This window comes from Leiobunum rupestre, chromosome 6 (genome assembly GCF_980474605.1).
Source record: "Leiobunum rupestre chromosome 6, qqLeiRupe1.1.hap1, whole genome shotgun sequence".
NCBI lineage: Eukaryota > Metazoa > Arthropoda > Arachnida > Opiliones > Sclerosomatidae > Leiobunum > Leiobunum rupestre.
Window position 1 is genome coordinate 51,700,780 of NC_143389.1, and position 16,452 is coordinate 51,717,231.

At 35.7% G+C, this 16,452-nt stretch overlaps 1 protein-coding gene across 1 annotated transcript in view; it reads left to right on the top strand.

The window, feature by feature from the left end:
• Positions 1-16,452, top strand: part of LOC149941450 (tyrosine-protein kinase transmembrane receptor Ror-like) — a 144,686-nt gene that overhangs the window by 91,596 nt on the left and 36,638 nt on the right. The window contains exon 3 of the mRNA XM_090180035.1: positions 2,233-2,408. Within this exon, the coding sequence (XP_090036161.1) occupies positions 2,233-2,408 (176 nt within the window). The remainder of the gene's footprint in view (positions 1-2,232; positions 2,409-16,452) is intronic.

The following is a 16,452-nucleotide window of genomic DNA, read 5'->3' on the forward strand; positions in this document are numbered from 1 at the left end:
GGAAGTTTATCGCGTGGTTAAACTTCCTACTTAGTCTCTTCAACCACATAAAATACAAAAGAGGAATAGAAACTGTAGCTATATGGCCTTAAAACTATCGAACCTAGAGATAGATTTTGAAAAATCATCGGCGGCATTGAATTTTTTCGGCGAAGGGGCAAAAGTTTCTCCCCTCTTTTGAAAATTTGGAAAAAAATTCCAAAATGATTTTGAAAGAAAAAAAATAAAGTTACTTAGAAAATCTCAAAAAAAAAAATGTCGGCGGCGCGCTGAAAAGTAAATGGCTCGGCGGCGTTAGGCTCTAGCTAGGGTGGTATAATATTGGCTGTAGGCCAAATGTAAGTATCAAAAATAAAAGTTAACTCATTTTATAGCGCTCTTAAAACCATTAGGACAAAAACGATTTATATTAAGCCAAATTTGGACCAAAACGACAAAGGGGTACTTACGAAGAAGCTAATTATTTTGGGCTTCGCGTGTAAATAAATTCCCCGGCATTGGCGCTGTAGAATTAAGACCCACAATTCGTTTTCAAGGCCAACTTCATCCGATGTCACGGATGAAGCTCGTGAAAATAAACAGTTTTAAGTCGATAAATAGAATTTTCTCAAGTCGGGGTAAGAAAAAAATGTGTGGGTTGAAACTCAAGCTGACGCGTATGATTAAAAACTCATTGTAATAAAACCAACAGATAATTTGCATAATATAAGAAATATATAACAACGCCTACCCTTATCAAATAAGGTAGAGGTATATTAATAATGACCTTTATTTAAAACGATAAAGCCACGTTCTGTCCTTAAAAACTCCCCAATAAAACCAGTTCCTTAACTTTAAACAAAAGAAAGTGCTTTTTCTTTTACAAAATAAGAATTTTCTAAACGATTTATTTCGAAAAACTTTTATACGATAAAACAATTTATTAAAAAAAAGGGATAGGGTGCACTTATTGTTAATTTCCAAAGAGAAAAGCAAAGCATAAATCACGAATCTTATTAAAGTCGGTTTCTTTTTTAGCCGGCCAATAAACGGGTTAAGCCCGCTCTAGAAAACGCGTAAAGTGTACGTGTAGAAGCGTAGATGTATCTTTATTAAGCGCAGACGGTTTACAATACACGTTTCCCCGGTACGTTTTCTAGCTCGGGCTTAACTCGTCTAATATCAAATAAAAGAAAATACGGGCTTTATAAAAAGTAACCCGATAAATCATCGCGGAAAGAAGAAAAAATGTTTCTTTTTCCCTCGGTTAGGTGGCGCTTTATAGGTACACTGCCGTGGCTTTACCATTATGCATCCCTGTACGGCTGGGAAAACCTACTCAAAAATCTTAACATTTCTTTTCCTCGCTGCCGGAGTATATCATTTTCTATCCAAAGTGCTTATTTTTTTTTCGTGCAAGGTATTGTTCAACCATTTTTTCAACTATCCCGAAACCCACACGATGAGCTTATTGAATTATTGATTTCGTTTTTGTCCGTTAAACGCTACTCGAGTTTAAGCAGTAAGCCTAATTATCCGAAATTTGTAAGCTAGATTAAGATTTCGAGAGGCGTGGTCGAAAACGGCCATTGATTGCGACTAGCTAACGCCATCTACGGGAAAATCGGAAAAGTTATACTTTTCCCCCGCCCTTATCAACGCTTAAAATCAAATCGGTTATTTTATACGTATATATAAAAAGATATTGGGAAAGATAGAAATCAGGGGCAAAAAAGAATCTAAGGTTGAAAATTGCCAGGTCGGTTGAAAATGCTATTTTCGTTTCATTTTATCTAAACCACACGATTGTATGAGCGGAGGTTTTCATTCCAAAAAAGTGCGGAAAAAAATAAACAGATGGAGGCACTTGATAAGCCGTAAAAAGTCTCCCTCTAGATTTATTCATTTATATACCCGTCTAGAGCCCCGAAGGAAAAGCAGGTGGATTTCGTGTTGTAGAATGTGTCTGCTTAAAGATAGCCTTATTTAACTCTATTCCCTAAACGTCGGCACGTGCGGCGCGAATCACCGAACGCGCCGACCGAAAAAAAGGCGCTTTTATCGCCATCTGTCATTAAAAATCGGAAACAACGACAATTAATTTTCTTTCGCGAACGCTTTGTTTTCCGGTTCGAAAGTAATCTTAATTAATATCTATTAATCGGCCAGGGCTTTCATTAAACTAGAAGAGGCGCTAATGGGAAAATTCGGTTTTCTAAATGATAAATGACGTTTTTTTTCCTTTTCCTATAGGCTGTCCGGCGATCCGGGACGTTCGGGAAACAGCGAATCGCCGTTGGCCACGTTGACATCGTCGCAACCGGCGGCGTCGCCAGCGCCACCCGTGGACGAAGAACCCGACGAATTTTTATCATCTTCCGAATTCGATCTTTCGACGTCGGCCCCCACCGTCGTCACCGATTCCTCAGGTAAAAAATAAATAAATAATTATGGTAAAAAATGAGCTTGCTCTAATCAGAAAAATATATCAAATTAGTTTTGCAAGTTTTACCAAAGAGAGCCGAAAAAACTTTAATTTGTTTAGGGACGCGTAATCCTTTGGGGAAAAGCAGGAAATTAAGTTTATACCAGATTAGCGGCGCTTTTTTAATTACCGCGACGTCAAAAAGACGGCACCACCGTAACTAGCTTTGACGAAAATTATTAAAGAAAATGTGTATTTTTTCTAGATTTAACTTTAGGGAAAAAATGTGTTTCAACTCAACTGATATGAAATTTTTTTTTGATCGTACGAAGCCAACGCAGCTATGCAATACTTAACAACATAAGTTTATAATATATCTCTTAAGAGATAAGTATCCAACTAGGTCATAAAAAATGGGACAGTTTGCAATGAATGCGAATTGGCCCTCAAAAAGCGGATTTATACACCACATCACGGTTGAACATTTCCACGTCTGTATTTCTGTCCCTAACTGATTACAGATTTAGCATAACCAAATACTGTACTGAGTTTCACGCGATTTTGGTTAGCCCCTTGTCTGATTTATAAACTAAATTTAACTATTGAGAGTCTGTATTCGAAAAATATGCAGGAACTCACCAAGATACATGTTTCGGATAAATAACCTTACCCCCTGATGGATACTTCCCTCTACCGATATATATTATAAACTTCTGATAATATATATTATAAACTTCTGATAATATATATCATACACGTTTGATAATATATATTATAAACGTTTGATAATATATATTATAAACTTCTGATAATATATATTATAGACTTCTGATAACATATATTATTGACTTATGATAATATTTAGTATTGACTTATGATAATATTTATTATTGACTTATGATAATATTTATTATTGACTTATGATAATATTTATTATTGACTTATGATAATATACATTATTGACTTCTGATAATATTTATTGACTTATGATAATATATATTATTGACTTATGATAATATATATTATTGACTTATGATAATATGTATTATGGACTTCTGATAATACGTATTATAGACTTCTCATAATATTTATTATATACTTCTCATTATATATTATAAACTTCTGATAATATATATAAACCTTTGATAATATATATTAAAAACTTTTGATAATATATATTAAAAACTTTTGATAATATATATTAAAAACTTTTGATAATATATATTAAAAACTTTTGATAATATATATTAAAAACTTTTGATAATATATATTAAAAACTTTTGATAATATATATAATATACAGTGTTGATAATTTATATTATATACAGTATTGATAATTTACATTATATTACCGAGTGTTGATAATATATATTATAAACTTCTGATAATATATATTATAAACTTCTGATAATATATATTATAAACTTCTGATAATATATATTATAAACTTCTGATAATATATATTATAAACTTCTGATAATATATATTATAAACTTCTGATAATATATATTATAAACTTCTGATAATATATAGACTTCTGATAATATATATTACAGACTTCTGATAATATATATTATTGACTTCTGATAATATATATTATTGAATTCTGATAATATTTATTGACTTATGATAATATATATTATTGACTTATGATAATATATATTATTGACTTCTCATAATATTTATTATAGACTTCTCATTATATATTATAAACTTCTGATAATATATATAAACTTTTGATAATATATATTAAAAACTTTTGATAATATATATTAAAAACTTTTGATAATATATATAATATACAGTATTGATAATTTACATTATATTACCGAGTGTTGATAATTTATATTATAAACTTCTGATAATATATATTATAAACTTCTGATAATATATATTATAAACTTCTGATAATATATATTATAAACTTCTGATAATATATATTATAAACTTCTGATAATATATATTATAAACTTCTGATAATATATATTATAAATTTCTGATAATATATATTATAAATTTCTGATAATATATATTATAAATTTCTGATAATATATATTATTGACTTCTGATATTTATTATTGACTTCTGATAATATTTATTATTGACTTACGATAATATTTATTACAGACTTCTCATAATATTTATTACAGACTTATCATTATATATTATAAACTTTTGATAATATATATATAAACTTTTGATAATATATATATAAACTTTTGATAATATATATTAAAAACTTTTGATAATATATATAATATACAGTGTTGATAATTTATATTATATACAGTATTGATAATTTATATTATATTACAGTGTTGATAATTTATATTATAAACCTAGTGTTGATAATTTATATTATAAACCTAGTGTTGATAATATATTATAAACATAGTGTTGATAATATATATTATAAACATAGTGTTGATAATATATATTATAAACATAGTGTTGATAATATATATTATACACATAGTGTTGATAATATATTATAAACAGTGTTGATTATGACTTCGATAATATTTATTATACACTTCTGATATACCATAGACTTTTAAGGGGTTTTCCCACGAGATCTTCGGTTTCCCCTTCCATAAAAACTTGTTGAGGTTAACGGTAATAGCATGGGCGAATTAAAGTAGGACATGACTGCTGCAAGCTTGTGCGTATAAACGGGTACGTCTCTTTAAAAACACGGTCAAAGGGGGATGAAATAGTGTGGGGGAATGAGATTTAGAACAAATTCTGACGCATTTTCCGGTTAACTTTAGAGCCATCTGTCGGCAGTCCTTGAAAGTTTGAAACTTTTTTGAATTTTATTTTTGATAACGGCGTTTGAAAAAGACGGTTAGGACATGGGCGAAATAAAGTCCATGGTTAGGATTCAGTAGTTTTCGTTAATGATTCGCCAATGGTTAACGATTCGCCTTTAATATGGTTACCTGTAAACTTTGCGCATTTCCAAAATGCAATAGCGATAGTCGATATTTTAACAAACCTCACATGAAAGGCGTTACTTTTGTAGCTTTCCCTAAGTTGAAAACTAAACCTTTGTTATGTAAACAATGGGCGGACTGGTTGGCGGAATTTAAACCAGGTTTTAATGTCAATTGTGTTAAGTACCAAACTTACATTTGCTCCAAACACTTCGATCATCAATTTTTCCAAACCCAAAAATGGTTAAAATCCAAAATTACACCTCCAGGTATGTTTCATAACGCTTTTGATATTAATATAAGTTGTTATTGATCCCTAATGTGTTTCCCAAAAACAGTTCCCATTTTGACAATTGTGAAACCTCAAGTTTCAATTCTAAAGACGTCACTTGCTCCATTGACAACATTATCTACACCCGTGATTTTCAACTCTGCAACCGTGTCAAGCGACTCTGCAACCGTGTCAAGCGACTCTGCAACCGTGTATAGCGACTCTGCAACCGTGACAAACGACTCTGGAACTGTGATAACTCTATCTAAAAAGAACATAATATTTGTTATTAAATGTTATTACCAATTTTTATTATATTATAATATTATATACTTACATGGACCTACATAATAACCACACCACGACACGTGCTCGGGAATTCAAATAAAATCCCCCCCCTACAAGAGTCACGTGGTTTGATCTAAAACGGTTATACTTCCTGTTTAATTAAAAGTGACCGATAGATCACGCCACTAGAAGGTGTTTTTCTAGCCGTACGCTTTTTTGGGAAAAGTCATGTCCTACTTTAATTCGCCCATGGTAATAGTGAGTGTAGGGAGCTGTTGGCTCGCGTGGCTTGCAGGGCTTTCCACCACCCTCCTACGCATTGTAACCCGGCCACCTGAATTAAAGGCTTTAAAAGTCACTCGATGACTTAGGCCTTTAGACTTTTGATTTACTATAGACTTTTGATTTACTATAGACTTTTGATATACTATAGGCTTTTGATATACTATAGACTTTTGATATACTATAGACTTCTGATGATATATATTATATACAAAGTGTTGATAATATATATTATATAGTGTTGATAATATATATTATATAGTGTTGATAATATACATTATATACAAAGTGTTGATAATATATATTATAGACAAAGTGTTGATAATATATATTATATAGTGTTGATAATATATATTATATAGTGTTGATAATATATATTATATAGTGTTGATAATATATATTATATAGTGTTGATAATATATATTATATAGTGTTGATAATATATATTATTGACTTCTGATAATATATATTATTGACTTCTGATAATATATATTATTGACTTCTGATAATATATATTATTGACTTCTGATAATATATATTATTGACTTCTGATAATATATATTATTGACTTCTGATAATATTTATTATTGACTTCTGATAATATTTATTATTGACTTCTGATAAGATATATTATTGACTTCTGATAAGATATATTATTGACTTCTGATAAGATATATTATTGACTTCTGATAATATAATTATTGACTTCTGATAATATAAATTACATACAGAGTGTTTCAAAATTCAACGTACAAACCATTATGGGGCCGGTAAGCCTAAGCATCTTAATTACAACTCGTACCTTCGCAATTATCCTAATGAATATGTTTCTAGGCTCGTTCCCAATTAGTAAATCAACAAGAATAACAATCAGCCATTTTAATGAAGCGATAGAAACCTGGAAAAAATCTGCTCCTTTTCGCTGTTGCTGAGATTGGGATAACGAGCGAGGCAACAAGTCGCGGAAACCAGAAAACGAGAAAAGCCCGAATTTGATAAATTAACTTTGTTCTCTCAGCTGGAAAAACAGGCGCGCGACGAAAAAATTGGCCGGGAAGCAACAGCGCTGCCAAAAGCCGATGATTCTTCGCAGAATCGCGGCTAGCTTTTTTCGAAAGGGGGGGGGGGGTATCAAGCGCCCCCACGTCCCCCCTGCAACAGCCGGCATTGATATTTCGTTATATCTTTTTAATTTTCTCCCGAGAACGCGCCTACTAATAAGGCACGCTAGCGGGGGAAGACCAACCCAAGGCGTCCCAAGTTTTTCCGGAACAGCAGAGAGGGAGGGTTACCCAAACAAAAGCCCCCCTCCCCCTCTGCGTGTCGAACACGGCTGGCTGGGCCCAAATATTTGATACATTTCCAATCTCGTTAGTGGCGCTGTTGGGGGAAATCCAAAGAGAAAATCGAGGAAAACTCCCTCAAAAATTTAATTTCTTTCAAATTAATAACGGCGTTTAAATGTTTCAACAATACTACCAAGATCGTATTTAGATTACTGAGAATGTATGGAATACCCACTATCTACAATCCTCCTCTCAAACGTAAACGCTCCATTTTTCTTAATTGCTTAGCGCCATCTAGTATCAAACGTAAGACGTTTCATCTTTCGAAAAAATGTGCATATTTAATGAAGGAAAGGTTTAAGGTTTAACTCTTAGTGTGATTCGTGTAACTTTAGCAAAAGTTGAATTTAACAATCTAGTTAATATAATTAAGCATAAAATAGTAAATTATCAATTATTTTGTCAAAAGAAAAAGACTTATTATTTCAATTTCAATTTCGATGTTTATTCTCTAGCTTCTGTAAACAGGTCGTGAGTTGTTTATTCTCTAGCTTCTGTAAACAGGTCACGAGTTGTTTATTCTCTAGCTTCGGTAAACAGGTCGGTGAGTTGTTTATTCTCTAGCTTCCGTAAACATGTCGCGAGTGGTTTATTCTCTAGCTTCCGTAAACAGGTCGGCGAGTTGTTTATTCTCTAGCTTCTGTAAACAGGTCGCGAGTTGTTTATTCTCTAGCTTCTCTAAACAGGTCGCGGTTTGTTTATTTTCTAGCTTCTTTAAACAAGTCGCGAGTTGTTTATTCTCTAGCTTCTGTAAACAGGTCGCGATTTGTTTATTCTCTAGTTTCTGTAAACAGGTCGCGATTTGTTTATTCTCTAGTTTCTGTAAACAGGTCGCGATTTGTTTATTCTCTAGTTTCTGTAAACAGGTCGCGATTTGTTTATTCTCTAGTTTCTGTAAACAGGTCGCGATTTGTTTATTCTCTAGTTTCTGTAAACAGGTCGCGATTTGTTTATTCTCTAGTTTCTGTAAACAGGTCGCGATTTGTTTATTCTCTAGTTTCTGTAAACAGGTCGCGATTTGTTTATTCTCTAGTTTCTGTAAACAGGTCGCGATTTGTTTATTCTCTAGCTTCTGAAAACAGGTCACGAGTTGTTTATTCTCTAGCTTCGGTAAACAGGTCGGTGAGTTGTTTATTCTCTAGCTTCCGTAAACATGTCGCGAGTGGTTTATTCTCTAGCTTCCGTAAACAGGTCGCGATTTGTTTATTCTCTAGTTTCTGTAAACAGGTCGCGATTTGTTTATTCTCTAGTTTCTGTAAACAGGTCGCGATTTGTTTATTCTCTAGTTTCTGTAAACAGGTCGCGATTTGTTTATTCTCTAGTTTCTGTAAACAGGTCGCGATTTGTTTATTCTCTAGTTTCTGTAAACAGGTCGCGATTTGTTTATTCTCTAGTTTCTGTAAACAGGTCGCGATTTGTTTATTCTCTAGTTTCTGTAAACAGGTCGCGATTTGTTTATTCTCTAGTTTCTGTAAACAGGTCGCGATTTGTTTATTCTCTAGCTTCTGTAAACAGGTCACGAGTTGTTTATTCTCTAGCTTCGGTAAACAGGTCGGTGAGTTGTTTATTCTCTAGCTTCCGTAAACATGTCGCGAGTGGTTTATTCTCTAGCTTCCGTAAACAGGTCGGCGAGTTGTTTATTCTCTAGCTTCTGTAAACAGGTCGCGAGTTGTTTATTCTCTAGCTTCTCTAAACAGGTCGCGGTTTGTTTATTTTCTAGCTTCTTTAAACAAGTCGCGAGTTGTTTATTCTCTAGCTTCTGTAAACAGGTCGCGATTTGTTTATTCTCTAGTTTCTGTAAACAGGTCGCGATTTGTTTATTCTCTAGTTTCTGTAAACAGGTCGCGATTTGTTTATTCTCTAGTTTCTGTAAACAGGTCGCGATTTGTTTATTCTCTAGTTTCTGTAAACAGGTCGCGATTTGTTTATTCTCTAGTTTCTGTAAACAGGTCGCGAGTTGTTTATTCTCTAGCTTCTGAAAACAGGTCACGAGTTGTTCTTAGTAACTTAAATAGGTTCTAATTTTACAATAACTGACAATGATCGTCCCTATTTTTCGAATTTAGTAGAAAATTTAATTTACGTAGAAATGTCTATCAAATGGGCTAAAGTTGAAAATTATCTCTTTCCACTCATTAGTCGAAAAGTTTGTGATTATGACCAGCCCTACTAATTAGCATAATTACTCGGTAAAGCTTATTCCGTTATTAATCAACGTGTATATCATTTTGGAAAGCTGATTTAAAATTGGCCAAACCAGGTCCTACGCCGTTACTTTGCAATTTAAAGGGCGGATGATAGTGGTGAAATCACTGGAATTTTGATAACGTACGATAATTAAGCGCTTTCCGCCCAAGTACAACTTTCCGTCAAATTATCGCCTTAATTTAAATCATTTAAAAGTACAGGGCGAAATTACATAATTAGTCAGATATGTTAGATACTTAATACAATTATTTTTGTTCCGAAGTTTCTAGTGCGTTTATCGAAATTCCGAATCTATTTGAAGTACGTTTCCGGTACTTGTTGGATTGTATTTAAATGGATTTTCGCTTACCGTTTTTACACACAATCCTAAGGATTTGTGTGTATTAGTCTCACGTACAGTGTAGCCGTTGCCGCCGATGCCGCCGATGGCGCCGTGTCACGCATACCTCTTCAACGGTTAGGGCTAGGCGTGTCAATGATATCTCGTTCGGATGTACAGACATTACCATTGATAGCCTTTCATAAAGTTTTCAAATCGGAGCCCAAGAAGTTGGGAATTTGCCCAATTTACTATTTTCGGTGATTTCCTTTATGTGGTAGATATTTTGTTTAAAATTAAGTCCGATAACGTTAAAAAAATATATTGGATAGGTTAGGATTCAGCGGACCTACAACTTCGGTTATATCAGTAAATATTAAATTTAAGTATAGTTTTCAGGGTAATTTACGGGACCCCAATTTTGGTGGTTTAATATTTTCGCCTAAAAACCTACATATTTAAGTCCAATTTTCATGAGAGTTATATTTTTGAATAGCTGTGGTTTACACTTAACCTAGAATTGCAAATACGTTCCTTAAATTTAATTCCAAGTAAGGTTTTTTAGGCAGCGTATACGGACCCCCGCAATTTCCAACATTGTAAATCCGCGTGTTTATAGAGGTCTACGCGCCCGTTTCCCTCTGGCGTTTTTCAAGGCCGTTCAGAGTGGGCCGCGCTTTCAACGTATGAGCAGAAGTAACAATTAAGTATGACACTGATCGGCCTATTCTTCGGCGTATGACCAGAAGTAACAAATAAGTGTGATCAAAAGTAACTAATAAATGTGATCAGAAGTAACTAATAAGTTACTAGAAAAAATAAGTGTGATCAGAAGTAACTAATAAGTTACTAGAAGAAATAAGTGTGACACTCAACGCCTGACTAGTAGTAACAAATAAGTGTGATCAGAAGTAAAAAATAAAAGTGACACTGATCGAAGAAATTTTCGATGCTTTCAAAGTATGACTAGAAGTAACAAATAAGTGTAAATATGTTTATATGTGTGACCGTGGATATTTTGGTTGCGATACCGGCGTTGCAGGTTGCTGTGAATAGCTCAAACAAACTTAACACATTAGAAGGATTGGGTGTATTCCGACCGTCGTACGCCTTGTTTAAATATTGAGATTACGATTCCAGTACGTCACTGGACAAAAGTGTTTCTACATAGCACCCAAAATCCTGTTTTCGAGAAGGGCAATCCCGTTTCCGAAGGGATAAATCCCGGGCTCGAGAGGGGGTAAATCCCGGGCTCGAGAGGGGGTAAATCCCGGGCTCGAGAGGGGGTAAATCCCGGGCTCGAGAGGGGGTAAATCCCGGGCTCGAGAGGGGGTAAATCCCGGGCTCGAGAGGGGGTAAATCCCGGGCTCGAGAGGGGGTAAATCCCGGGCTCGAGAGGGGGTAAATCCCGGGCTCGAGAGGGGGTAAATCCCGGGCTCGAGAGGGGGTAAATCCCGGGCTCGAGAGGGGGTAAATCCCGGGCTCGAGAGGGGGTAAATCCCGGGCTCGAGAGGGGGTAAATCCCGGGCTCGAGAGGGGGTAAATCCCGGGCTCGAGAGGGGGTAAATCCCGGGCTCGAGAGGGGGTAAATCCCGGGCTCGAGAGGGGGTAAATCCCGGGCTCGAGAGGGGGTAAATCCCGGGCTCGAGAGGGGGTAAATCCCGGGCTCGAGAGGGGGTAAATCCCGGGCTCGAGAGGGGGTAAATTCCGGGCTCGAGAGGGGGTAAATTCCGGGCTCGAGAGGGGGTAAATTCCGGGCTCGAGAGGGGGTAAATTCCGGGCTCGAGAGGGGGTAAATTCCGGGCTCGAGAGGGGGTAAATTCCGGGCTCGAGAGGGGGTAAATTCCGGGCTCGAGAGGGGGTAAATTCCGGGCTCGAGAGGGGGTAAATTCCGGGCTCGAGAGGGGGTAAATTCCGGGCTCGAGAGGGGGTAAATTCCGGGCTCGAGAGGGGGTAAATTCCGGGCTCGAGAGGGGGTAAATCCCGGGCTCGAGAGGGGGTAAATCCCGGGCTCGAGAGGGGGGAATCCCGGGTTCGAGAGAGGGGAAATCCCGGGTTCGAGAGGGGGGAAATCCCGGGTTCGAGAGGGGGTAAATCCCGGGCTCGAGAGGGGGGGAATCCAGGGTTCGAGAGGGGGGAAATTCCGGTTTTCGATGGGGAATCCCGTTTTCAATATGACAATCCGGTTTTTGAGGGGGGCAAATCCCGTTTTAGAGTAAAATAGACACCGACAGTAACAGACTATTTGTGGAAGGAAATACTCCAATAGGAAGACCGTCTGCTACTAATTCCGTACGCGCGTAGCGTGTAATAATTTGGACGGTAATTGTCCGAGAAAACGGCTTCCAAAAATGTCTAAAATTAAACTTAAGTGCAGTCTATTTGTTCGAAAAATCCAATTATGTGTAGGCCTATACGTAAGTTATGGCGTAGTCTAGTATCGATCGTCGGGACTATAAAACGCCGAAGAGAAAACATCGTTAATATTTGAATCATTTCAAAAATAATAATCGATATATGGCTTTCATTTGGCGACCGTTTGGTTCGCGCGACTGGTTCCAATAAAACGAGAATTCGTCTGCTATAAAACAAGCTTCCGCTTCCGTTTTGGGGAACGGGCAGTGTCCATCCAGCATTGGTATTAAGAGATGCAGACCGTCCCTTATAAACGGACTTTCGACCGTACTGACGACCGAAAGTAAAGTGGCGTTTTCGGTAATTTTGTTTGCACTGCAAACAGTTGTGGACGCGAAATCATTTTCGTACCCCTATGCCTCCCCCCCCCTTTTCCCTTGAAGGCGCTCTTCCACCTTTTGGCCCTCGGCGCATGCGCTGACGCGTTTCACCTGGGCGAAAACATAGAAAGGGCAGATATGTTATGAGAGCGGGGGATACCAAATCCCCCCGAATCTCAACAACCGTACCTCTTTCATTAGGCTGTTATTGTTTTAGCGGAAGATTTAATATGCGGTAGATAGAACGCCAGAGGTCGCTTCTCGTATGGATTTTCATTAGCGAAGTTTTTTCGGCCGGCGCCAAACGCCCGCCAGACTCGCTTATACGTAATCGGATTTGGGCGGATACCACCGTGGACTATTGTAGCTAAAGACCTCAGTAGGCCCTGGAGACCAATTGAAGAGCGACGCGTGGTGCTTCAAAATACAAATAAGTCTGCGTTTAACGTCATTACCGCATTTTTATGTATTTTAAAGATAATATATTCTAAAAATATACGAAAAAGAGTCTGTTAACAGTTATTACTACTTGTTTTTAACGTTACTATAACGTCAGTTAGCCCTATCTTCTGTTAAACCTGGTGGGCATAAATGTTAAATTATTTGATCCACCAAATATTTATTTTGTCAGAAACAAAGGTAATAGAATTGAAAAATTAAAAATTCTACTTTATTTAGTATAAAGTTGAATTTTTATTTTTTTAACACAAGTCGCCTTACAAGCAACTCTACAAAGGTAAAAACTTAAATAACTATTGTTATCAAATAAATTAGACTTCTCACGTTATCCGGGGAAGAAAATTCATGAAAATTACATCTACTGCTACATAATTAGTTAATTTCCTAAAGGTATTTAATATTATAATAATAATTTTATCATCAAAGTTTTGTTGAAAGGATGTAAATCAATATTATTATATTTAAAAATTCAATCTGTTTTGCACAAATGTTGGCTCGTGCGAATTGGCCTTTTGAATTTACAATCGTTTTACTCGGTATGCCACAAAGTTCGAAAATACTGCTTTCAAAATAACAAATCTGACGTTGTAGTCATTCGGTGAATCTTAACTTAAGATGGCGGGGGGGGGGGGGGGGGTTATCATAGGAGATAAAATAAGATCGGAAAGAAATATTGCGAAACGAAATCTCGAGTTTCAATTTCGTTATTCTCAGAATTCGAGTTACCGTGAAATGCAAGGGATACTTTTATCCACGTGACAGAAGATAGATATTTCGAAGAAAGCTTCTATCAAACGGCCCAGTTCCATTTCATAAATTCAACTGAATTCGGTGGAGACCTCTGGTGGCCATAGGAAGTGTAGGCTGTTTAGATCCATTTCATTTATTATTAAAATATTGCCATTTCAAATAAATTCGAAAAAAATATCATTAGAGCAAATATTTTATTATTATATACCATTTGCAGAATAACTTAGTTCGGAAAAATATCAATGGATCAAATATTTTATACCATTTGCAGAATAATTTAGTTCGGAAAAGTATCAATGGAGCAAATATTTTATTATTATATGCCCTTTGGAGGGCGATACTAATTTTCGCATGCAAACTCTTTTTGCAAACTTTACGCAAGTTTTGATATTTTCAGAAATAGCCAGTAGTTTGCAAATTAGATACTAATTTGCGCAAGATTTTGGCAAAATTTTATCAGATATTGCATATTGCTAATTTCATTCTATTTACCTCAGATATCATAGTTTGCAAAAATATACTATTTTGCGCAAGGTTTTTGCAAATTTTTCATCGATATTGATATTTTCAATTCTAATTACCTCAGATATCATAGTTTGCAAAAATATACTATTTTCCGCAAGGTTTTTGCAAATTTTTCATCGATATTGATATTTTCAATTCTAATTACCTCAGATATCATAGTTTGCAAAAATATACTATTTTGCGCAAGGTTTTTGCAAACTTTTCACTTTTATTGGTGTTTTCAATTATATATACCTCAGATATCATATAGTTTGCAAAAATATACCATTTTGCAAACTTTCCCTATTATTGGTATTTTCAATTCTAATTACCTCAGATATCATAGTTTGCAAAAATATACTATTTTGCGCAAGATTTTTGCAAACTTTTCACTATTATTGGTGTTTTAAATTATATATACCTCGGATATCATAGTTTGCAAAAATGTACTTTTTAACGCAGCGGCGCCACATTGGTCCGAATTAGAATTCCCTTTCCCTTAACACAATATTTTCCTTAGGGAAGTAGCGAGTCCCTCAGCAGATTTCTTCGTCCCTGTTTACGCCCACGCGAAATAAATTTAAATAGCTTCGAACATTAAAGCCCTTTTCAGAGCAGAACACAGTTTAAATATTTTTAAAGTACAATATTTGGAGCCTCGAAAAACTAAAAATTCCCGATAAGAGCACACAAAATAAAAGGTTGAAGAAAAAAAAGTGAGCAGATAAAAACTGAGAACCGCCTCTCGAAAACCGGCTGCAATCTTCGCCTCGCAATTATCGATTTCTCAAAGAGAAACTAGAAAGAGTAAATTGGAAATAAATACCAAATAGAGATATTTAATTGCGAATCACGTATAATTCGATACGGCATGCGTTCGAGGGAGCCCACATTGATGAATTTATCGTTAATGCTCGTAAACTTTAATCTCGACTATCTAATGACAAAACCTAGTAAACGCCAAATTTCTAAATTTATTTTTAAATTAAATAATAAATGCGAATTTTACAGCTACTGTTGAGTTTGCCAGTTCCCTCCCCCGTGGTGTAAGGGGTTTTCCCCCGAGTTCTTCGGTTTCCCCTTCCCATAAAAACTTGTAGAGGTTAACGGTAATAGTTAGTGTAGGGAGCTGTTGGCTCGATCTCGTGGCATGCGGGGCTTGCCACCACCCTCCTACGCGTTGTAACCCGGCCACCTGAATTAAGGGCTTCAAAAGTCGCATGATGACTTAGGCCTAAGGTGGTGCTTTGGGTATTAGCCTAGCTGATTATTAAACAAACAAAAATTTGTAACTCCTCAAAAAATTCGGTAATACCACCATAAGTGTATAATATTGATAAATAAGTGTGACACTTCCTATTCTTAACATGCAAATATTTTACTGAGAGCTATTCACAAAACAGACTGCATTGCGGCTTCGTCGCCGTTTGGCGTCCGCTTGCTCCCGCGTCACACGTAGCCTTTGACAGCGCCTCGCTAGGGGGAGATTTTTTTCTTGTGATGACGTCACTTCGTTACTAGATCTCAGTAAAATATTCCCCAAAGTGACATATTATAGACTTATGGTACCACTTACATCACCATCAAGGGACGGATCACTTTCCGTAATCGGTGTCGCTTTGACTATACTAAATTGATTACAGATTTAGAATAAAATTTTTGAGCATTTTCTTTGAAATAAATAAGAAAATAAATAAAATGGCTTGGGCCTAGCTGAATATTAATTACTAAAGGCTGTAATCAGTTTTAACTGCTTGTAATAAGTGTACAGATTTTTAAGTAGTGGTTAGCCAAGGTTGCTAGAGACGCTAATATAGGTTTGCTCGCGCGGACGTTTTTGAAGCCTTAAAATACGAAACAAAAAGAAAGTGGTAGGGTCTGACGACTACGTCAGTAAAACAATCGATTGGAGTTTCAGACGTAATAAAGTACGCTAAAAAATATCAAAAA